The sequence below is a fragment of the Orbicella faveolata genome, unplaced genomic scaffold (assembly GCF_042242905.1).
Source record: "Orbicella faveolata isolate gen_17 unplaced genomic scaffold, um_ofav_v1 contig_14, whole genome shotgun sequence".
Classification (NCBI taxonomy): Eukaryota; Metazoa; Cnidaria; class Anthozoa; order Scleractinia; family Merulinidae; genus Orbicella; species Orbicella faveolata.
Genome location: NW_028301541.1, coordinates 14,551,274 through 14,574,000, shown reverse-complemented (window position 1 = coordinate 14,574,000; position 22,727 = coordinate 14,551,274). Strand labels below are relative to the sequence as shown.

Genomic DNA, 22,727 nt, shown 5'->3' with positions numbered 1-22,727 from the left:
AATTCATGAGAAAACACAGAGCAAAACACTCAAATACGCTTAGTTTCAGCACACATGGTTAACAAGCAGTAATCATTTGATGCCGCGGGCATTCGTTGAATTATCAACTGCAAAAATTCAAGCTTTAGGTCGGAAAAACTAGACTGATTGATCGCCAAATCATCAAACGAACCCTAAAATCTCATCCTTACACGATTTGCACTCCGTATAGCAGCAGTCATACTACAACATTTTAGCTTTGACCCGGTTATTTCTGCCTGAAAAACACCAGTTTCACACGAACCGACATTCTTTTAGTGATTGACTTGTCGTGAAACAATTTAAAATGATAAACTATTTCCAGTTAAATGATTGCAAGAGCATTTTAGTTTTGTTACTTCCTATAAACATCAGTTAGTAATGTTTGCACCTCAATTTGAGGTTGAAAGGCTCATGGAAGTTCCTAATGGACTTTTATTCAAGTTTGCGAAACAAGAAATGGAAACAGATAAGAACAACATATAAGTACACACAATGTATACAGGAAAAAAGCGAAGTTGATTTTTTTTTTTTTCAACATGATCTCTCACGTAGATGGCCTTCCCGTCTCAGCTTTTCTTCACTTTTAGAACAAAAATATTTGGCACACTATCCAGAATTTAAAATTTTTGGCACTACAGTGATTGCAGATGAGACCAATAACGACGTAGTGTTTGAGGACGTACAGAACATTTCTGAATGTACACAGTACTTGTGTTCATCCAAACTCTCTCACACTCTGTTATGGATACTTATACATAAACAACTGAGTAACACTCAGTATGTTGCTAATATTAAACTTAGAGGTCGTCCATATTCCTTAGCAGGATCAAACCAATCAGTTCGACAAGATTTCACGACATCAACTAAGAGCTTTTTCATTAGGCTGCCGTGTTTGCGTCTGTAGACGTTCACACGGTATTAGCCTAACTGGATTTCTTGGCTACCTGGCCGTTTAATTTTCTGTCTTTCCTGATATTGGACTTGGCTCGATGTAACTTTCGAGCTTTGTAAACATTTTGAAATTGTCACCCGCATGAATATATAAACCGGGCAATTGTTGCTCACTGCGAAGTGTCCGTGTCGCATGTCGCCCGAAGCACTCACTGTCTGCAGTCAAGCTCTTGACAACGAAGTCCAATGTTCAACAGTCCTATTGTCTTCAACCATTTCAAAGATCAGTGGAGCAAAGTGTTGTCGTTAATAATCCGTCTATAACTGCAGTTTCGTGTGATCTTCGAGTGATCTTCACAAGCTTTTTGTTTTTAACACCTGCAAACGAATGACACCTTCTCCTGCGTGATTCAGGTGGAGTGGATTCTGGTCCTGAAGTGGCTGTGTTTGCACCGTAGCGTTCTGTGTTGCGCCTTAAATGTTCAACTTCGTGTATGCCAAAACCTGTGAATGAGATACTCCTTATTCGATGAGTCTCAAAAGTGTCCAGCATTTCTTTTTCCTCACTCTCTCGCAGACATTCCGAATCGTGCTGCTCCTGCTCCGGAGTTATTTCACTTTGTTCCCTGAGGGGCTCGAAACCTTTGTCCTCTGAAAAAGCTTGCGGTTGAACACAACTCATCGTGGACATTCCACGACCGAACTTCAAAATGGTTTCCGAGAGTCGGCGCTTCAATCCTTCCCTTGTCATTTTTTTTCCAGCGGTCTTACTTGGTCAAGCAAATTCCCGGTGAATTTGAGATGTAGACCTGATCGGTATGATCCAGAGCCAGTGCCGTTACGAAAACGATTGCTAAACAAGCGACGGGTTTTCTGTTTACGGATCACCAATTGTGAAAACCTGTCTGAACAATTAGCTTAACTGTAATAATTGAGCCGCTAATTCAATTGTAAATTTGAATGCGCCCTCACTACAGTACCGCAAAACACACAACAAAATTAACAGGACGTCTTTTTTTTTATTTTACCAATATTGTTGTAGTTTTGGGTGGACAATCCGTGGGATCCTTCTCAGACCGCCGTACTTAAAAAAAAAAAAAAAAAGCGCAAACGAACGCCATTGACGGCTACCGTTTAACTTTACACAAACCATGATAATTGGTACAGCAATTAAATGTGTCTCATCGCATGCGTTATGTTGGCATGGCCTAAAAGAACCTGCACCGCCACCGCAAGTGCTTTTACAGCAAGCCTGAAGACTTTGATTAAGTACTTTTCGAGGTCTTGGATTCGGTTTGCAGAAGACGAGAGTTAGGAGGTAAGGCTCTTTGTTTTCTACGGTATTGTTTTAGATGAATTGAATTGTCTTGATTCATACTCTCAACAAAAAATTCCATTTAAAGAAAGCATTCTAGCACAAACTTTACGTACATGCGTACCGGTTAAATGGCTCGCATACTCAGAGAATAGCGTTTTATCCAAAGGGCTCCTGTACTTGATTGAAGTTTGACTCTGGGAATGAAGCTGCGATAAACCAAAGAGCAGTGTGGTTGACTTTGTAGTTGGTTTGGTTTGGCTTGGTTTACTTAATTGACTTCACGTTTGATTTGGGAGTTCACTCCGCTCTGGTATAGCCACGTGCATCTGCACGTGCACAGACTTGCAAATTACTGTCAGTTCAGCGTTACACACTCACACTTTTAAAACGATTATTGTACGTGCTCTTTATCGAATTAAAGGATCTTACAGTCTTATCCGTAAGCGTTAGGTATCACTGCGGTGAAACGTCGGCATCATATTTCCACTCATTGCATGTGGCTTGATTACATAACCCAAATGTCGGCATTACAAAATTAAAATGTTTTGGGGATTAAGTACAACAATGATACGATTATGAACAATACTAATTGTGTACCTAATAGTAAGAAATTATTCAGATGTAGGCGTAAGAATGAGGTTTCCCAGTAAACTGAAATTACCCTTTCAATTACCTGTCTAACTGAAAATGTTTAGTCGGGCAGCTGAGATCGGAAAAAGACGTTTCGTTAACCCACACCATAGTAAAGGTTTGAAATCGAATTATGGTAGAACAGAACCTCCTGAACAGAAACTCCTTCTCAAGCTAAAACAGCTTTATTATTTCCTTAATGTGGGACCAATTTGTGCCTAAAAGCCGTCTGTGTGAAAAGGACTGTCTGACTGCAAAATATTGCGAGAGTTAGGTTTACGACACTGGAGCAGTCATCACCCCTCGCCGCTGGGAGAGGTTGGGAGCAGTTCTACAATAATAAAGGGACATTGACCGTCCTATCTCAGTTTTCTATATGGTTTGGTACATGCAAACATACATTACAACCTTAGGGTAGGTAGGTATTCTTTATTTATCCACGGTATCAATTCACATAACATGGATGTGCTCTACCATCGAGCCGCGCTTACTTAACTAATTGAATTATCTAAAGTACAGAATCTATCTGTACAGAATTATACTAAAAACTATTAAAAAACTATATCCTGAATAATTATCAGCTATCGTTAACTTGATTTAACCTTGATTATATAATCTTAGCTGCCCTAACACTTAACTGATACAGCTAGGTGATAATAGTGATTATGATAGTATAGTACATTCTAAAAACACACAGTAAGTGTTAAACCTAAAATATGAACTACTTTTGCATATTAATGCGTGAGCCACGGATGGCGACTGCTTTGACCTTTACTAGCACTGTGAGCATGAGTAATAGGAAGCTGACCAGGAGCCAGGGTAATGGGCTCCTGAAGATGACCTGGTTTACCTCTATAAATAGTGACCTTAAAAATTGTGGAACCGTTCAATAATGAAAACTTTAGCCCCTAAGTTGTCAGCTATAAAACTGGCAGCCTTTTGAGATAATAGACAGAAAACTGGAAAAAACAACAACAACAACAACAACAACAACAAACAAACAAAAAATTGATAAAAATTCAGGAACAAAGTAAGACCTTCATCAGTCATGAAGAAAGCTAGATGGTTAAAATTTTACAAGGAACTTCCTCTGTACTATTATACTACTATCGTTTGAAGAAAAAAAGCTGTCAGCTACATGTATAAGACTGACGTCTGTCTAACCATACAGAGAAAAACCAAAAATACTCTTCTATAATTCTTATAAAAACAGAATTCAAGCTTGCTTCAAAACTCATGAAAAATACTGGACTCCTTTGGCTAAACCTTTTCATATTTTACTCGTTGTTTACCATTACGGTACTTAGAACGAAAAACTTCAAAACTTGAAACTAAAGTTAGTGCAGCTAAATAAACGGCGGAAGCGAGTTTGGGAAGGTGATGTTTTGAACGTTGGAACTTTGAAAGGGCAAAGTGACCAAGATAACTCTTGAAACATCAGCTTCACAACTCACTTAGGCATTTCATCCACCTTCATTACATGGACAAGAGCGTTTTACTTAACAAATAAAGAAGCCTAAGCCGTGTATTACAGTGTGATAAAACACAACGGGCATTTGAGAACACGAGGGAAATGTAAAAAACGCGAGCAGTAGGCGAGTGTTTTCTACCTTTCTCGAGTGTTCTTAAATGTCGGGAGTGTTTTATCACAGTGTAATAGCGGAGCTCCGGCGGCGCGATGGGCCGCCAAGCGGAGCCCCATACTCATATAGGAAAGAAAAGGAAACCCGTGAGTTGATTTTCTCACGGTTATCATGTCTAGCGGTATTGCTCGTGGGCGCGTACGCACGACGGTGACGGCGGCGACGGAGTCGCGCAACATGGCGGCCATACTCCAAATAATAGGTTGCAGACACATGTAGCCTTGGTTTACCGTGTACTTCTGTGATATTGGACATCCATGTTATGATCAATTGACACCTGTCAAAACAAGGTATCCACTGACCAGTATCACGTGAACATATGGCGGGCTCAAGTTTACATCACGTGGTCACGTGTTTTTGACCAAGTGCTGGTTTTCGATTAGATCGCGGGCTCGTGTCAAGTTAACTTGTTGTAAGCAGGGCAGGATTGTTCGGAAGCCGGTTAACGCTTGCCCAGGATTAAAAGTTAACCGAATTATAACTTTTTCTTCTATACAAATGTTTTTTGCTGCTTTGTTTTGTGTATGTGGTGATTATTAAAACTCAAAACAGAAGGCCAAACAATATACAGAAAGCCTCACAGCAAAGTTACAAAACTCAAATCAAAATTCTACCTTTTCCTGGGTTAGCGTAATCGGGCTCTTAACAAGCTGGCCCAGGAGCTTCGCTTTTAGGCTGGCCTAAATCTATATATTACGGGCTTAGGCTTCTTCATTTGCGTTATGATATAGAGGTAATGTGGAGAAAAACACTAAAACACGCTTTTTCTATGTTTTATATTCTGATAAAACATGGGTTTTCGACTAATCAGAGCGCGCGCAGGGTTCTACCTAGTAATGGATCATACACCACTCGTGAAATTCATACGAAACTACATCCGGGACCCAAGTGGCGTATTTTTCATATCCTCACTAGTGAATATATTGACGACGTCATTTTCCGCTTTTTCACAGTTGTCTGTGCTGCACTCTCGTTCGTAAAATATTGTTCAGTTTACCGCTGGAAAATAATATTCATATTTTCGCACCGCCGTGTAATACCCACTTTCAAGAGGCTATGGTCATAATGTCTTGCCGCTTTTTATTGACTTAATCTGATAAATAACTGTGTTTCACTTGTCCGCTGATACAGATCAACTGTTTTCTTGGAAACTAGTACTTTTGTCACAAATACCTTTGCTATAGGTTAGAAATACAAGTTCTTAGCTGTGTAACTAAAGGCCGTTTCAAACAACAAAGCAAATCCGAAGAACTCGTTCATTATTCTAAAGCTTCGTTAGACCTCATCAGCCATGACAGAAATCTAGAGTAACTGGGAAATTTTTCTTCACAGCTCCTTCAGCTCAAAAACACCGCCACATGGCTGCACTTCAATCATCCCCACTATGCCAACATTTGCATCGCTTACAGCTGGAAAAATCACATTCAGCTTTCTTTGGAACCGCTCTCTAAACTGCAGATTTAATGGAACAACAAAATTCATTGAAAAAAAAAAAAGAAAAAGGCGAGTCTGTTATTGTCCGTCTCAGCGGTATTGTGTGGTTAGCCGATCCACAAACTGGTTGGATTTCTTCCCAGTGTCCAGAGGTCGAAACTGGTCTTTCCCTTGTTAGCCCAAGCCGAGTGCGAATATTGTTATTGATCTTCGCAGTTATTCCTAGGGTCTCGACTAGTTTCTCTGACATGTTGGGATATACCGGCGACTGAGAGAAAACAAATGAAGGTAATTGCCAGTTTTCTAGACGTGTATCCTATTTTAAGTTTGTTTTCTCTCTAGCTGCGTCTCGACTGGTTTCTCCGAGATGCTGGGACTTATCGGCGACTGACAGAAAACAAATGAAGGTAATTGCCAGTTTTCTAGACGCGTATCCTATTTTGAGTTTATTTTCTCTCTAGCTGCGTCTCGACTGGTTTCTCCGAGACGCTGGGACTTATCGGCGACTGACAGAAAACAAATGAAGGTAATTGCCAGTTTACTAGACGCGTATCCTATTTTGAGTTTCGGAACGTAATGATTGGTATTCCTGATTGTCGTCAGAGTGCTCTTACCTGGTTGTTTTTCACACAGTGCAAGACAAAAATCAAGAATCCCTTTAAAAGACAAAAAATATTATATGATTATAACTTCACAGAAGTTCAGGTTTCACGAGTAATCATCGTTTTAGCAATAAAATGATGATTACTCGTGAAACCTGAACTTCTGTGAAGTTATAGTTGATGCTCCTCAATCGATTGAGTTGAGCGCTCTACGAAATACGTTCTACTCAAAAGACGATATGTATTATATATACGCATTTCAGTAAATTAAGGATAAGACCTCTTTTGATGTAAGCTTACTCTTATCAAATAAAGTAATTTATCATGTTAGTATTCAATAGTTGCAACTCGCAAATTATACATGGGTATAATTAACGATAAATGTATACAGGTCGATAAAGCAAGTTTGTGAAAAAATACTTTTATATCATACAATAAAAAAATGTGGGAGGCCCGATGGCGACATGGTTAGTGTGCTCGACTCTGCATCGAGTCCTGGCCGGAAACATTGTGTTGTGTTCTTGGACAAGACACTGTACTCTCACGGTGCCTCTCTCCACCCGGGTGTATAAAAATGCTGGGGGAATAACCCTTCGATGAACTAGCATCCCATCTAGGGTTGCGTAGAAATACTCCTAGTTGTTTCATGCTAGAGAGAAAGCGGAGATAATGCTGGAACGCGGATGGGTCACTTGGCTCGTATGCAGACTTTATCCTTTAACCATAGCATAAAAAGATGCTTTCATGAAGTAGGTTATTAACAAAGCCGCGCATGAGCACTGCGTAGGCCGAGCTTGGTTTGATGAGAACGGAGGAAGTGGGTAAAAAGGATAACACCCGGATTGGCAAACTTTTGGCCACGTGAGTGGCCGTTTAGTAAATCAGTAATAAAGTGTACAGCATTTATTTACCAATCACTCATCCCTAAGGAAGAGCTAACCCTTTAAACGATCTCGTTCTCAGCAAAGATGAGGGTGAAAACCGCTGGCGAGCCCCAGAATAAGAGTATATGTACCGGAGGAGACGGGGTGGAGGAGGGGATGAAATTCTAGCAAGATGCTTTCTTCAATCGACGTGAAGGGAGAGAAAGCGCATCGAGGAACGTGACGTCATAACCGTGCGTAGTACGGAAGCCCCTCAGTCGGAAGTGAGAACGGAGTCATAACAAGCATCATAAAACCATTTATTTTACCGGGTAAAATAAATCTCCTTTAATTAAGAGTTTAAAGATCATTTATGGTTGGAAACAGGCACAAATAATTCACCTGAGTAGAGTTCAGGATCGTAAAAATGTAGATGAAAGCTTTGTGCAATGGCGTCAGAAGACCAAACAACCACGTGATCCCAAGCAAAGGACTCATCACCAGGCACGCTCTGACGCTAAGTCTGCAAAAATGATAGTTATAACATGAGTTGATGATATGTAGACGCTTCACAAATTTCCGTTTTCCCTGCATTGAGTACCTATATGAAATTAAAAAAAAAATATTCCAATAATTTTAGTATATAATGCAACCGTTGTTATTTATTCAATAAATATTATTCAGTAAATAGGCAACTGGTTTGCCTCCGGCCGGTTGGGATTCTTAACAATGTTATGCTCAATTTGAATTATTTGTTTCAGTTGTTTGCTCGGCCCATACAGGGGACTGGTTATGAAGCCGGCAAACATCAAAGGAGCAAACAAAGATCCCAAGATTTATATTTGAAGGTCCACGTCCGCGCAAAATCTTTTGTTTTGCGCTCATAAACTATGCATGAATTACGTAACCGAAACGTTAACCAATAATCTTGTTGTTAGATTCTAAAAACTGTTTTCTTTTTTCGGGAAAGTGTTCCTTCCTACCTTATCTGATGATTATGCCTCTCTCCCGCTGTGGGCTGCATTGTGTTCATTTCCTTTATGACACGCACTAGTATCAACAAGTTGAACTTAAAAATGAAAACAAGAAATGTGTGTTGAGACCTTAAAGGACCCTGGTCAGCCTCTCCAATTTTCGATGCCATCGAATTATTGATCTTGCATGGTGAGACGAAATCTTATTGCTTTACTTTAAGTTGTGTTCCTGTATGTTTCAGGTTGCTGTAGACATTCAGGGGTGCCTTCCGGAAAATGCTTTCTTTACGCGCTGCTTTAAAGAAAACCACGGTAAACTATATGTCATTGTAAAGCTAACAAACTGTAGAATCCGAAAATAATATATTTTGCAAGTGTAAAAACGCAAAACTGACCGTACTTGCTAAACTGAATTACCAGCCTTTGTGTCACCGCGGACATACAAACTGACTAGACATTATCAATCAGGAGAGACGGGCTAATAAAGTATGTGAGGCTTTTTCGATATTTCTATTGGTTGCTTAGGTTGGACAATAGAAAATTTTCTGACTGCTGCTACTCAATGGAAAAATATCACAGGAAAAATATTTCGATTTTCGTAAAAGCCTCACACACTTTGGTCCGCTAATATCTGACGAAGATTTTAGCCAAGTTTCGTTAAAATCCACTAAATCTACATACCCTATCAATTCAGTTGAATAAAGTTAATTTACGCAAAGATAAACCTTGAGTTTCGGCCTCGAAAGAAATTCACAGTTTTCGCACCTCACTGAAGCGGTTGTCAACGTGGCCATGCCGCCAACCAATGAAACGCAGCTTTGAACTCCCCTGTGGGCTACAATAACGCTTCCCGGGAATGAATGTGCAATGCTTATATTATCTTTAGTAGTTTCAAAGTGATTTCCTTCGTTTTGGGATGCTCCGAAAAAAATATAATCAGAACCAAACTCTCCGCATGTAAACAAAAACAAAGGAGTGGCTGATGACTAGCGCCCTTTCAGTCTTTGCTTAAGTTTTAAGAGCAAAACTCCATAAATAAGGCGTGTGTTGAGGAAAATCACTTATTCTACACTGAGAAACTTCATCATTTATTGAACTTTACTACCATAGACTGTACTCTTTTCACTTTCTTTATTTGGGAAACCTGCGGAAATAAACAAACGACCAAGTAACAGCGAAAGCTAACATCTCGTTTTACTTACGATTTCAATCACCATCACGACTGTGACAAATATCCAAATCAGATTGTTATTCGAAGAAATCCAGCAGCTTAAACAAAAGTAAAAAAAAAATTCCTCATATCAATAATCGATAGTAGCCACTTTGCTCGGTAGAATCGCACGTTCTGAAAACAGAGTTCGAAGAAGGGGAGGAGAGGGAGGTGCTTACTATTTATTATCCACGAAACTGTGAATTCCATCTTTTCCCGAAGCAATACTCAGAGACACGGGGACAATGACAACGGGAAGACCTGCAGCACAAGCATATAAACAGGCATCGATTACAAGGGTGTACCACAACAGACACTTCACCTAAAAAGTCTTTCAAGGACTTACCCCATGACATCACGTGATAGATGCGTATCTTGTTTTCGATGTTGTAAACCTTTACAACAAGCAAGTAAAGGTGGAATCCCTCAACGAGCATCCAACAGAAAGCTGCCATCAGAAAGTATTTCAGAAGAGCGGCTACTGTAACACAAGCACTCTGTGAAGTAGCGTATAGTAAATTAGTTACCGATAGTTGTATTTAGATCACGCTTCGTAATGTCTGCTGACTTTAAGACATTAGCCACCACTCTCTCGACATTAAACGGGCTTCTCACCGTGTTTTCTGTGGCTCCAATTCCGGCAAGAAATATTATCTGTCCAGCTCCGAGGGATCCGGCCAGGCTCATTCTGATTTGAGGTAAAGGCTGATGCACATCACTGATAGAAAAAAGCAAAACAAAGTTTCAAATCTAAATCATTTAAAATGTAACAACTGGGTATATTCTATGTATATCTCTGTCATTAGTGTATTTCGTGTGTTAATTAAAACTGTTGCCTCATTTTAGTAGAAACTCCCGCGTCTGACAGGAAAAGATAGTAAATAAATAGATAATTTAAAAACAAAAAACTGGGACTCTCTATTGAATCCGTGTGGTTCGGGTATGCTCCGATAATCCAAAGTAGCTACGAAGGCCGTAAAAAGACACATATGCATAGGAGATCAATCAAGGAAGCCGTTTTATGAATCAAAAGGTGCAGGGGCCTTGTCTTGCCCGAACTTGATTGCAAAACTTGGACAAAGTCGGGTTGAATCCACACAATTTCCGAGCAAAAAAGAGACTGCTCGCTGTCTAGCCCGTCATTGTCATGTAAACAGCCCGTATCTTTGTATCTTTTAGAGGTGATTTATTTAATATTGTAATACTTACGTGACAAGTGCGTATGATATTATCGTCAGAGTTACTCCCGTTATGGACAGAGCTGATCCCACGTAAGTAAGAATCCTCAATATCTTCTCATCCGTCTTTGTGAGCTGTCAGTTTATAAAGGAAAAAAGAAAAAGGGAAAAAAATATATTCCAGAGATCACCTCAGCACCCAGTCGAATCCAAAGGCAGAGTACACCTTACCCCACTGTTGGCATCGCTATAGTCGAATAAAACAGCGAAGTGAGTCATGTGATTACAGCTGCATTCCGTTTCTTCTGCATTGTTCGTCGATTTCACTGCATGACATCCTTCCCTGGACCATCCGTCAGTGCTGTAAGTAATATACAAACGGGTAGACACCGTGTTACGTGCATAGAGAAAGAAACGAAAACAACGTCTATGGTTCCCATTTTATCACAATGAAAGCTGCGATCAGTTGAGAATGAATTGAGGTCTGTCACAGCGATCGATGTCGAGCACCATTCTGCCAAAAAAATCGTAAATAAAACTATTTAACTAGTTCCCTACTTTTTGTCGCTGAAGCCACTCCAAAACACACATAATCTCTCGACGCCAGCAACCTGCTGAGAATATAACATATTTAATTTAGTAAACTTTTTCAACGAAATAATGCAATTGAAACGGAACATATATTTTTGCTTTGTGGTTACCTTGAGGTGCCTGAAGTTCAAGGAAACGTTCTCTTTTAATTTGTCCGCCTTCGGAATTGGATCCATCGTGACTGCCAGTATTATGGTACTGAGTCGCCTACATATGAATACAAGAATCTCAGTTAACTTATCGCGTTCCGGGTTTTATTAATTAAACAGAACAAAAACCATTCGCCCCTTCCACAGATATCCTAAGTTCATAGTATAGCGGCCTTTATACGATCTTCAGTGAGAAACAGCGTATAAATAAAGAAGTTTATATGTGACTGTAACAAACGTATTCGATTGCTGTAAATACGGAAAAGAAAGACAACAAAGACGCCTTTCCTCACTTCATGTGTGCATCTATTAGGTTGCTGTTGCGTTTTTTCACTTTTTTTTAAGGTAATATTCACGAGACTCGACGGTTTTAGCTTCGCTGATTTTCCTCTAATTTCCGCGGCCTCCTTGAAGAATTTCGACAAGCCCTTGCCTAAAAATGCGTAATTATAGAAAAGCAAGAACTCCCAGATGACTTGTTACCTGGAGTTGCTATGTCCATGGCTATTGGAGTGATCTTTTACAAGTAACTCGTGAAGATTTTTATAAGCAATACCAACCACGACCGTTTCTAGATTGAAATAAAAAGAATATTACATTACAAAAATGAGCTATTGAGACTTAAATTATTTCAATATAGTTCCAATATTTTGAAAAACAGCTCAGCTAAAGAAGGGGAAACTATAAAATAAGCGGAAACGCCTCTAACTTGCAAAGTTGTTTTCTCCTAAAGGTAGAAAAAGGAATAAAATATCAGGGTGGGTTTTTTATGGACAGTTCTCCCCACAAACCATTTTTGTAGAAATTAGTTGAAGAAACTTTCATAGAGGCTTGTCTGTCAGGTTCTTCAAGAAGAAAGTCATGGTAGCCTCGCCGAATAGCCAAAGCTGTAAGGTAACATGGATATGAAATTTTTCAGTGAGTTTTGTTCTAATATAGAGCGGTTTTCAACTGTGTCGTAAAACCAAAGCCAAAGTAATCACTCTAGCCAATCATAAGCAACTTGAAGCAATTACATGTAGCTGGCGCAAAGCGCGGGAAAACGTGTGCGAGTTAGTCTCGATTGGTTTTGGTTTTACTTCTGATTGGATGAAAAAGTGGCGCGAGTTTTTTAAGCCAATCGTCCAGCGTGGTAAAAGCAAAACCAGTTACTTTTTGACACTCAATTGCAAACCACTCTAAGCATGTATATAAATTACAATTATACAGATTGATATAAATGGAATGATTCACCCACTGACCAACCGTCCGACTGACCGACCAACCAACCGAGTAACCAACTATCTATAGCTGACTGACTGATTGCGCATGCCTTTATCTTCCTTGCCTGCTTGATCTATCGATCGATTAAGGGATGGATGGACGAACGGACCGACGGACGGACGGACGGACGGACAGATGGATGGATTGATTGATTGAGTGGCTGATTGGCTGATTGGCTGATTGACTCATTGATTGATTGGCTGATTGATTGAGGCTATGTTCATTAACCATGCCTCACCGTGACAATAGAATTACGAGCAAAATGACATGTCCCCTCACCAAGGCTGGAAGAAACGACATCTATCTTTGGCGTTGACTCGCTGAGGTAGTGATGGCTATAGTTTAGCACAAATCCCTCAAAGCTATCTGCTATTTTAAAGATAGATTCTTTTCGTTCTTGACCATCCTCAGAATCTATGTTTCTGCAGAGCTTGGTAATGTTTTGAAATAAACCAAGAGCCTCCTGAAAATGCGGAGAAAGACATTTGGTGTTATTTTTATTACGTATAAGGAAACGGGCAATCCACTACTCGGAACAGTTAACTCCTACATGATTTCAGTAATTTACTTAGTATACGCTAGATTAGTCAAGAAAGAATAGGTACCTGTAAGGAAGTGTTTTGCCGAACATCTAATCTGTCCAATTCAGAAATGAATTTAATGGCCTGAGTGAAGAAAATGATGTCAGTTTCGTGACCTCCTCTGGGGGTTGAATTTTGTGAAAAATAATAAGATGAGCGTAGAATGGTGTAAAGGACCAACAGTCCGCATTAGTCCACAGTTGTTAGAATTAACAGCTGTGTTACATACTTACCAAAGTTGCTGTAGATTCTATTGTCTCTGAGAAAAATGAAAATCAAACGTAAGTCCTAACCTCAGAATTTGATTACTAACTAATGTGCTCAGTACAAAGAAGGCAGCAAGTCAAATCACCAGCACTTTCATTACCACTTTCATTACCACAGGAGCGAAGAATTTTGCGAACAACGGTACTCTGTAACTCATACACGTAGTAGGAACTGCAGTTCTTCACTTTAATTAAGTGACTCCCAAGACAGCAGAAATTTTTGCCACTGAAACAGACTTTACGGGTCACCGCACCTTCTGTGACTGACGGGTGCCCACCTTTAAGCCAACCTGAGAAGTCAGTACCGCATCGTCCCTTGAGAACACATTTGTCTGTTATCCGATCCCCGTCAGCTCCTTGGAAACGGTACCAACCATTTACCAGGTCCTTCTTAGGCCACCTTCCGATGTTCTGCGATGGGCGGTCAGCTTCACTTAGAACTGTATAATTTTTACAGCCATCAACTTCAAATAAAAACATTTCATTTATTTAGAGCCTTGCAAAATCTCTATTCCTTTTTGGGAGGGTTTTCATCATTATTTGTGCTCAGGCTTGCCATATGGCCTTACATCCCTGCTTTTCTAAACTTTTTACACTTCTACAAAATATTCAAACTCTTTATATAACGGTGCAGGCGTATAGATCGATAAAGAAATTTTGTGGAAAAAAAGTATATATTACACCATAAAAAATGTGGGAGGCGGGGGGCTCATGATTAGTGTGTTCGCCTCCGGATCGAGCGGTCAGGGCTGAAGCCATGGCTGGGGACATTAATGCAATGCGCTGTGTTCTTAGGCAACACACATGCATTATCCCACAGTGCCTCTCTTCACCCTGGTGTATAAATGATTACTAGCGAATTTAAGACTGAGGGTAGCCCTGTGATAGACTGCATTGACATCCATGGGGGAGTAGAAATACTCCTAGTCGCTTCATGTTACATTACCCAGAGAGAAGCGCCGGCCAAATGAACCAGATGGCTCGTATGCAGACTTAACCTTTTGTTTACATTTGAAATCACTTAGATCTCGCTATGAAGACAACGTACCAAATAAATGCAACTTACAAGCACCGGCATTGCCGCAATACTGATAAATGCAATTCACAATTCAGCTTACCAGCGCCAGCGTTACCACAATAGCGAAAAGAATTTCCAGGTGTCTTCTGTAACTCATACAGGTAATAACCACTACAGTTCTTCACTTTAATGATGTTACTCCATCTACAGCAATTTTTTTGCTCGCTATAACAGACTTTATGTGTCACCACACCTTCGGTGGCAGTCGGGTGTTCACCATTAAGCCAACCTGGATGTTTAGTACCGCAGCGTTTCATGAGAACACATTTGTCCGGCATCCGATCCCCAGCAGCTCCTTGGAAACGGTACCAACCGGTTACCAGGTCCTTATCGCATCTCCGATGCGGTGGTAATGAGTTTCCTTGGGCGCGGTCTTCTTCCCTTAGAACTGTGTAATTTGCACAGCCATCCACTTTTGATGGGAAAATACATGTTAGTTACAACATGATATAATCAAGCTTTCTTATTGTTAGGTATACTGTTTCATTGTGATTCATTAGGAACATTAGGCGCTTTCCATTTAGAAAAAAATCCGGAAATTTCGGTGTGAATTTCCGGGAATTTCTCAATGAGAGAAAGTTGTTCCATGTTGTCACACATTTCGCCTGTGTGGAGGGCGTTGCCTGAAGGGGCACCAACATGGCGGCCGAGTTTATGTTAAAGGTAGATGAGCTTTTGGCGGCTGATGAGGAGGAAATGCTGATCGATTCTGATGCTGAGGAAGAAATTTGTGTTATAACAGCACCTTCCATCGTTATGAGGAAGTTATAGTGCCGACATATTCGATAGATGAGTTTAAGTGTAAGCCTTTCAAAAAGTGTACACCTTCCAAATTCAAATCAAATTACCTACCATTTTCAAAAGAAGAGCAGTCTTGACTCAGTAGATGCTCCATGCAGGGAGTTGCAAGCAAGCTACATTATAATCTCTGCCGCCATTTTGTTTACGAAATGGCGGTGATAGTTTGATTGCCGTGAGCCTGGAACTGGTTAAGCTGCAGATTACCGGGACATTGCAATTGGAACGCGAGAAACCAGACGGGACGTTCCAACCGGGAAAACGGGACTACCTTTTAAGCGTTTTCACTTTTCCCGGATATTTTCTAGTTGGGAAATTTCCCATTCACACCTCGAACCGGAATATTCGGAATTTTGGACCAAATGAAAAGCGCCCAATTGTTTCGTTGTGTTGAGATATCCATTTTAGCTTTTATTGCTGTGTTTCTAGACTTTTAAAAGTGTTTTTCTGTTATACTTAAACTCGTGATATCTTTTTAATCGCTCAGTAATCACTAGTGAGGCAAATCGTCACAATGCAGCTTACCAGCGCCAGCGTTACCACAATAGCGAGAAGAATTTCCAGGTGTCTTCTTTAACTCATAAACGTAATAACCACTACAGTTCTTGACTTTAATGATGTCACTCCACGCGCAGCAGTTTGCAGGCCCGCTATAACAGACTTCACGTGTTACTACACCTCCGAAGACTCTCGGGTGCGTACCATTAAGCCAACCTGGATGCCTGGTACCGCAGCGTTGTGTCAGAACACATTTGTCCGGCATCTTATCCCCAGCAACTCCTTGGAAACGATACCAACCAGTTATCAGATCCTTGTCATATCGGTCATACGGTGGTAATGCATTACCTTGGGCCCGATCTGTTTCATTAAGCACTGTGTAATTTTCACAGCCGTCTACTTTAAAACAAAACACACCAGTTAGTTACTTGACAACGTTACTCTCGTTTGGGTGAGGGTATCACATCTGTCTGAGTTCAGCCTTGCCATGTCAAGTTGGCATTGCTTCAATTGTTTAGGGTTTTACAACCTACTTGATAACGTAATTGTCTGACGCCAGGAAGGATGATGTAACTAGGTTTACTTAATCACAAAGGACAGCAGAGATTTCAAAGGTGAACTGACTGATCGAATTCGTCAAAATAAATGAAACATTGGACAATGTTTCAAAGATTTATATTGCACGCAATAACAATGGCATCATAAAAATATATCATTCTTTTTTCCTTGTTTGGATCTCTGCTGTATTCCTCTTAAATCACTGGCATAAGACTTTTCCCTCGCAATGTGTCTTAAAAGTTCTTTTCTTTTCTTTAATTGCTAAATGCAAGGTATGTAATTTGTTTACCCACGGAGCACCAAGGAGTTCACAAGAACTCTTTCAGAAATTCCCGTGCATTCCAGGATCGCACTGGAATTTGAAAATATTGTTTTTTGAGGACAGGGGAAAACCGTAGTACCCGGAGAAAAACCTCTCGGAGCAGAGTAGAAAACTAACAACAAACTCAACCCACATATGACGCCGGGTCCGGGAATCGAATCCGGGACACATTGGTGGGAGGCGAGTGCTCTCATTACTGCGCCATCCCTGCTCCCCCAGGTTGGAGTTTTTGAGTTCTTGGAAGATAATCAAAAGTCCACTTATAAAAGCTAACGGAACTCACAGCAACAGTCAACTTTACTGCTAACAGAGCAGTCATTTTTTTCGGCGCTATTGCGACATACTTTTCTAGATACTGTAGTTACCTGGGGTTGAATTGGTGCCTATTAGTAGCCATGTGGCAAATTCTGAAAGAGATCATAATATTTGAATTAAAGTCAAGTAAGAAAAAAGTAACCTCTTTAGGGTATTTATGCCCTGTGAGACAGAGATTTTGATTTCTTCCTACTTAGTGGGAGACGAGAGAGAACTTCTTCTGCTCGTAACCGCTCGTTGTTTTCGACATTCCGGAACGAATAAATTATGATTACCGGTTTACTTTTAAAACTTAGGCAAGACCGATAGGATTCAATAAACTGTCCGTTTCCCGGATAGAAAGGCGAAGCTCCCCGGTTAATTTTTTTTAGCCTTTATTTAAACTCTGAATTTACTTAGCCTCATTTCCCGGTTGAGGTACAGCGAAAAAAAAAAAAAACAATACCCCCGAAAAAGTCATTCTCCAAGGTGTGTTAATTTAGTGAACGCCTTAAAGAGGCTACGTGTACGTACCCCGCTGGGTAAATCAGTTAACAAGCAAACCTTCTTAGCTCTTAGAGATGCCAAAAAAGGCAAAGGTATGGGACTCAGCTCAAGTTCCTTCGGCGCGCAGGTGCTAAGCTATCAGCTAATCTGTCTGTGACACGAATAGAGGGGGTAAGTTTCTAAAGCGAATCCCGCTCCGACGAAGGGCTAACGCTCGAAACGTCAGCTTTCGAATCTCTTTACGATGGCCGATTCACATTATCAGCCCAGTTGATAAAAGCAAATTATCTTGTCTGTGACATGGACTTTCACTTTTCGTAAGCCACAGCTAGCTAAAACACCAGCTTTCTTAGTAGAAATAAATTTACTCTGGCGCTAAATTTTCTATGCAGACGGAAAAACCAATTCAAAATGCCGCCTAGCTATAATATCTTCTAGAACTCGGCGGTACCTTTTCCGAAATATGGTTCCACGGAAGTGCGTATCCCAAGCAGAAAACTTATCAAATCTTTACTAACCCTACCGGAGAATTTGAGCGATATGAGTCAAATTATTTGTGGCCTAGATTAACCCTTCCCACAAGCAATAGATAAACCGAAAGTGCCAAAACTCAATAAACTTCACGCATTTGAACTGTCTAACTGTCTAGTGCTGAAAAATACGAGTTTTTCAAAAGATTTATGTGAAAACAATTCACAACACATTCATCACGGCGAATACTGTTAACTCCGGTAAGGCGTAAAGCCGACAGGTATAAACAAATCCTCTTTAATACCATCGACCCATATGGCTAATTGCTCTTAATACATCTTCCTTTTTTAACTCGACTAAACCGCCAATTGTTCTTTGGTGTCCATAATAAATAGCAATCTTAGCATTCTTCAATGTATCGTTGCCGCGCTCAGCCGTAGTTCCGGTTGTGAGGGCTTATTTACTGTCGGTTGGTCCTCAGGGACAGGCAGATCTCTGAGTGGGTCTTAGCTGGCTACAGATGGCGAGGAAAAGTCTGGTGTCATAACTTTTATTGCCATTGGTTCGGAACTGTCATAGCCCGTATTCCATCCTGAGATGAGACTGGAGGTCTTTCCTCAAGGTCTGTTCTTTTTATGCTTCCCGTTTCTTCTCACTTGACCGTTCGAGGTCTGTATGACTAAGGACCTTGGATATTCGTGCTGCTTGATTACCATGCCCTCTACACTCAGGTCGAGAATCCATACGGCCCGATCACCAAGTGACAGCTCCTCTCCCTCCACTACTTTGTGTCTGTGGTCATAATTTCGTTTTCGCAAGGATCCCTCTCTTTTCTACCCATGTGATCATCCCAGTCAGCAGGGGTTTTTGGCTTCAGCTCAACGGGGTGACAGAGGTCTCAGTCTAGTGCGTAGTTTTCAACTCGTGCTAAGTTAGTGCTGGATAGTACTGGTGATGCAATGAAGTATGTAATCCTTACAGTTTGGACTGAGGAGATCGAGACAGTTAATCAGCTGTACGCAGTAACATGTTCAGTAGCAAAGTCAAACCTGGTGATTCTCATCCTAAGGTGCTGGATGCCATATATATTCAGGCAAAACTTTCTAAGGTGATTCACTAAAACTGAGAAACGTCTCAGGTGCGCCATGTCCTAGAGTTCGGCAATGTCAGCTATCGCTTTATTCTTTGAGGTATCTTTCCTGACTCCTTCACTATCAATAACTTGGCCACAATATTGCAGCCTGGCTCGAGAAAAGAAACGCATCTTAAATTTGAAAGTGAGTCTCCTCTACTGTAACCTTTCACGGCATTTCTGAGTCACTGAGTCATGTTTCGTTTGTTCTCATCCGATGACTAGAATATCGTTCATGGGGAACTTTAGAGTAAATTTCCAAGCACGGAAATAAAATATCCAGTTTTCAGACGGCTAAAGAGTGGTCAAAAAACAACGGTGTCCAATTTTATTTTTCAATTTCCCTATGAATGATTAACATTTAATTTTCATATTCATGTCAGTATGATCGAAAGTCGACAGTCGCTTTTGTTTTTTGTTTTCTGTTTTTGTAATTGCGGGCAAAATTAGTCAAACACACCTTCACAAATAATGCAAGTAATGCCACTGCGCGGAAAAATGTCCATTTTGGCTACACAGGGAAAACTGATGAAACTTGATAATTCATCACTACAAAGTCGAACCTTCCAGAGAAACATAAAAAAAAACCCGCCTTCATAAAAGCCTGTCAAAGATGTCAAAACCTAATCAAAAGTTTTGGCAAGCTTCCGACAGCACTCACGGTGATTCTTATTTAAGTTAACTTCTTCTCTGGTGTTTCGGAAACAGGTGAGTGGGTAAAAAGGATAAAAACGAAAATAAATATAAAAAACTCGGTAAAATTATAGTGTGTTCACGTGACGTCATCAAATTCTCAAATCCAAAACTGAAGAGCTCCTAAAGGTTTTATCCTCATCAGGCATAAGAGGTACTAAATTCATATCTGTTTACAACTTTCCAGCTCAATAGCATTCATTGTTTGGAAACCAGCGCATTTTGAATTTCGGAGTTATCGCGGTGCGTGACATGAAGCTAATTAAGATCGCCTTTGTCGAAAAATATACATTTATCTTGTGATTTTTAGCCATTTTAGGAATTAAGGTATTAGGAAAAGTGCTTGTATAAATGTGTTTTGGTTTGGTTCAGACAATCAGTTGTCTAGATAGCCAAAGTAGGTTCCAGATGTTTACACTATTTTCCGGCTGCCATCTTGGAGGACTAAGGAGGTCCTCGGCCAACATGGCGGCTCCATACTGGGCTCTATAATTTTGCGAGGAACATTTTGACGAATATCTCAACTTTGGGACAACGCACACACCTTAAACTTGGAGAACTGTCTTCTTCCTTGATCGTCTATAATATCAAAATTTCTTGACTTTATCCACTGAATGGTTTTTGATTTTATTTTTTATTGCGTGGCAACGCACACACTATTAACATTTTGCATAACAAATGATAACATGTCATTCAATGGCTTTTTTTAGCTAAATTTTTGTTCCCGATGAATCCAAAATTTTTAGAGTGTAGAGACCGAACTGTTACTTGCTTTATTCTTATGATTCACCGTTTCAGGGCATACAGCAACCAAACAAATAATTCAATAAATATTAAATACTATGTAGAAAGAAACATTTACATGTAATAAAAAGCTTTAATCAGCCCTCGGGTGTCCTGAACAATGAAAGCGTGTAGATATCAGTTAGGTTTTCGGTACTTTCCCCTGAGATATCAGCTCAAATTTCACCCATTTCTTGACTATCAGGACATTTTCTCAGCCACAATCAAAATCTCTTGATTTCTGAAATGGCGGTCGACATTTTAGATGTATTCTTTGCACTCAGTTAAACAGAAATTTTCCTATAAGAAAAAAAAAAGTTTATACTCACTCAACAGAAAGATTACTAAGAGAGTTCCCGTCCTCATTTTAAAGCTTCTTCACTTTTTTGCCTGAATTTGTTTCCTCACAGCATCACATCCAAGGAACAAAGGGACGTTACATATCAGCTGTTAGTTAGTCCATAGCCCTTTTTTCGTCGTATATATGCTCGACTTCTTTATTTCACGTAGATGGCAATGCGAAAAATGATGACAATTTCAAACTTTTTGGTAATTAACTACACAGTTTAGGTTGACGAAAGAGGTTGCCATATCATTTCAATCCTTTGAAACCTATTTCAGTCAAGCTAGTGTTTCGTCATCACTACATAATGCAAGAAAGAAGCAAACCAATTAGCATGTAATACTGGGGTGACTTGTCATTCGAAGGAACAGATGCTGGTATTTAAGAAATTTACTTAATAAAATCAAGCGATTGAAATGTTTTTGGGGTTGATTAAGAAACCTTGGATAATGTTTTAGATTATGTAAAGGCGTGAAAGGACTTTTAAGCAGGCACTGGTCATAAGCATAAACGGAGAGAGCGACGAAGAACATGACAGTCTAAATAAACAGGATGTGCTAATTAACATGCAATAACTGTTATCCATGCCGGCATCGCCACAGTTTATTTTACTCCAGAATTGAAGTTGTGCCTGCCAGTCGCTTCAAGACTTAAACAAATCTTTTATAATGGACCCAATAAAGATTTCCTGCACAATTTGTGTTTTCAGGAATCCTATCTTGGACAATTCACGCACAACTTATGCTTACAGCTGCCGCATACACGACAGTTAATGACAAGAATTGTTTCCTCTACATCAAGACTATGAACTCTGAAGCTCCGTAAGACTGTGCTGACAAAGTCTTGCGCGTCAGTTTAGAAGAGACCCAAGTCGGGCCGTAAGCAGGTCTCATGAGATACAGTCTGAGATAGTTGTGACAAAAAATCGTCAAATCGGTTGAAATAGTTGTTTTTGTTTTACTAGTTACCAAATTTTTTTTGACGATAAACGCGCTAAAATTTAAAAATGAAAACAGAACTAAACTCTCTGTCAACCGAAAAAACTGTCACCATGGGAACAGTAAAGTCGAAACGTTAACATTTTCTTCCACTAGAACTTATGTATTTTTTTGTGGTAACGTGCGAAACACGAGTGTACGGTGCAAAAACAAGGAAACTTATGCAGTTCACAGTAAAAAAAAAAGTAATTTTATCGGTTTGATTGATGCATTTAAATCGTATTTCGTATTTATTTCTATTTTTTTTTTCTAACTTTTGATGTGGCGTTTATTCAAAGTGGGGGGAGGGGGTTCAGTGGTAGTAATTTGCATAAACAAACAAGACTCGATGAGTTGAAAACTTGTATGCCATTGTCTACTGATAGCCGTAGCAGCAACTTTATTTAAAGAGGGTGGGACATAACAGTGGATACTAACATGTTGAAGTAGTGGCCCTTTGTCCTAATGTCTTAATTATCAAATCGAGTCTAAAATACAAAACGAGTATGTATGTATTGAGGTACTGTTGCTCATCCTACCTTAGGCGTAACCAGGTTTTTGAAGAGTTTCCAGTGTCTGGCTATTTTGCCCTTAGCTCTAGGGGTTCGAGGGTTGGGAAAACATGAACTTTTTCAGAGATACCATCGGAAATGCTTTCT

General features: G+C 40.0%; 2 protein-coding genes and 1 long non-coding RNA gene across 4 annotated transcripts in view; 1 reads left to right on the top strand and 2 right to left on the bottom strand.

The window, feature by feature from the left end:
• The window catches only part of LOC149114133 (uncharacterized), a 477,513-nt gene that overhangs the window by 294,540 nt on the left and 160,246 nt on the right, over positions 1-22,727 (top strand). The window lies entirely within an intron of this gene.
• On the bottom strand, positions 3,270-15,109 carry LOC110061713 (adhesion G protein-coupled receptor L4-like). Its single transcript, XM_089286730.1, has 19 exons — positions 14,733-15,109; positions 13,716-14,078; positions 13,582-13,607; positions 13,373-13,432; positions 13,047-13,230; positions 12,296-12,391; positions 11,988-12,075; positions 11,466-11,562; positions 11,323-11,378; positions 10,996-11,125; positions 10,796-10,899; positions 10,202-10,304; positions 9,933-10,083; positions 9,766-9,847; positions 9,579-9,645; positions 8,386-8,471; positions 7,805-7,925; positions 6,552-6,593; positions 3,270-5,955 (listed from the first exon to the last, which is right to left on the bottom strand). The coding sequence occupies exons 1-19, from the start codon at positions 14,968-14,970 to the stop codon at positions 5,830-5,832; spliced, it is 2,220 nt and encodes a 739-aa protein (XP_089142856.1). The 5' UTR covers positions 14,971-15,109; the 3' UTR covers positions 3,270-5,829.
• LOC110061714 (pancreatic secretory granule membrane major glycoprotein GP2-like) lies at positions 15,933-21,530 on the bottom strand. Of its 2 annotated transcripts, none has more exons than XM_089286731.1 (3): positions 21,078-21,530; positions 17,234-17,275; positions 15,933-16,387 (listed from the first exon to the last, which is right to left on the bottom strand). In XM_089286731.1, exons 1-3 carry the CDS (start codon positions 21,112-21,114, stop codon positions 15,984-15,986), a joined length of 483 nt encoding a protein of 160 aa, XP_089142857.1. In that variant the 5' UTR covers positions 21,115-21,530; the 3' UTR covers positions 15,933-15,983. The 2 variants fall into 2 exon arrangements, with proteins under 2 accessions (XP_089142857.1, XP_089142858.1); XM_089286732.1 differs by having other exon boundaries at positions 15,933-16,384.

What these genes read in the sequence shown, in the direction of transcription:
- LOC110061713 (XM_089286730.1), bottom strand. Translation starts at nt 14,970, where the DNA reads ATGCCGGACAAATGTGTTCTCATGAAACGCTGCGGTACTAAACATCCA. An exon ending in TGTCGTTTCTTCCAGCCTTG is followed by an intron (nt 12,392 to 13,046) that starts GTGAGGGGACAT and finishes GTTACCTTACAG; the next exon opens with CTTTGGCTATTCGGCGAGGC. An exon ending in ATAGCGATGCCAACAGTGGG is followed by an intron (nt 10,900 to 10,995) that starts GTAAGGTGTACT and finishes ATAAACTGACAG; the next exon opens with CTCACAAAGACGGATGAGAA.
- LOC110061714 (XM_089286731.1), bottom strand. Translation starts at nt 21,114, where the DNA reads ATGAGGACGGGAACTCTCTTAGTAATCTTTCTGTTGA. An exon ending in CTTAGTAATCTTTCTGTTGA is followed by an intron (nt 17,276 to 21,077) that starts GTGAGTATAAAC and finishes GATCTCTTTCAG; the next exon opens with AATTTGCCACATGGCTACTA. An exon ending in AGGCACCAATTCAACCCCAG is followed by an intron (nt 16,388 to 17,233) that starts GTAACTACAGTA and finishes TTTGTTTTAAAG; the next exon opens with TAGACGGCTGTGAAAATTAC.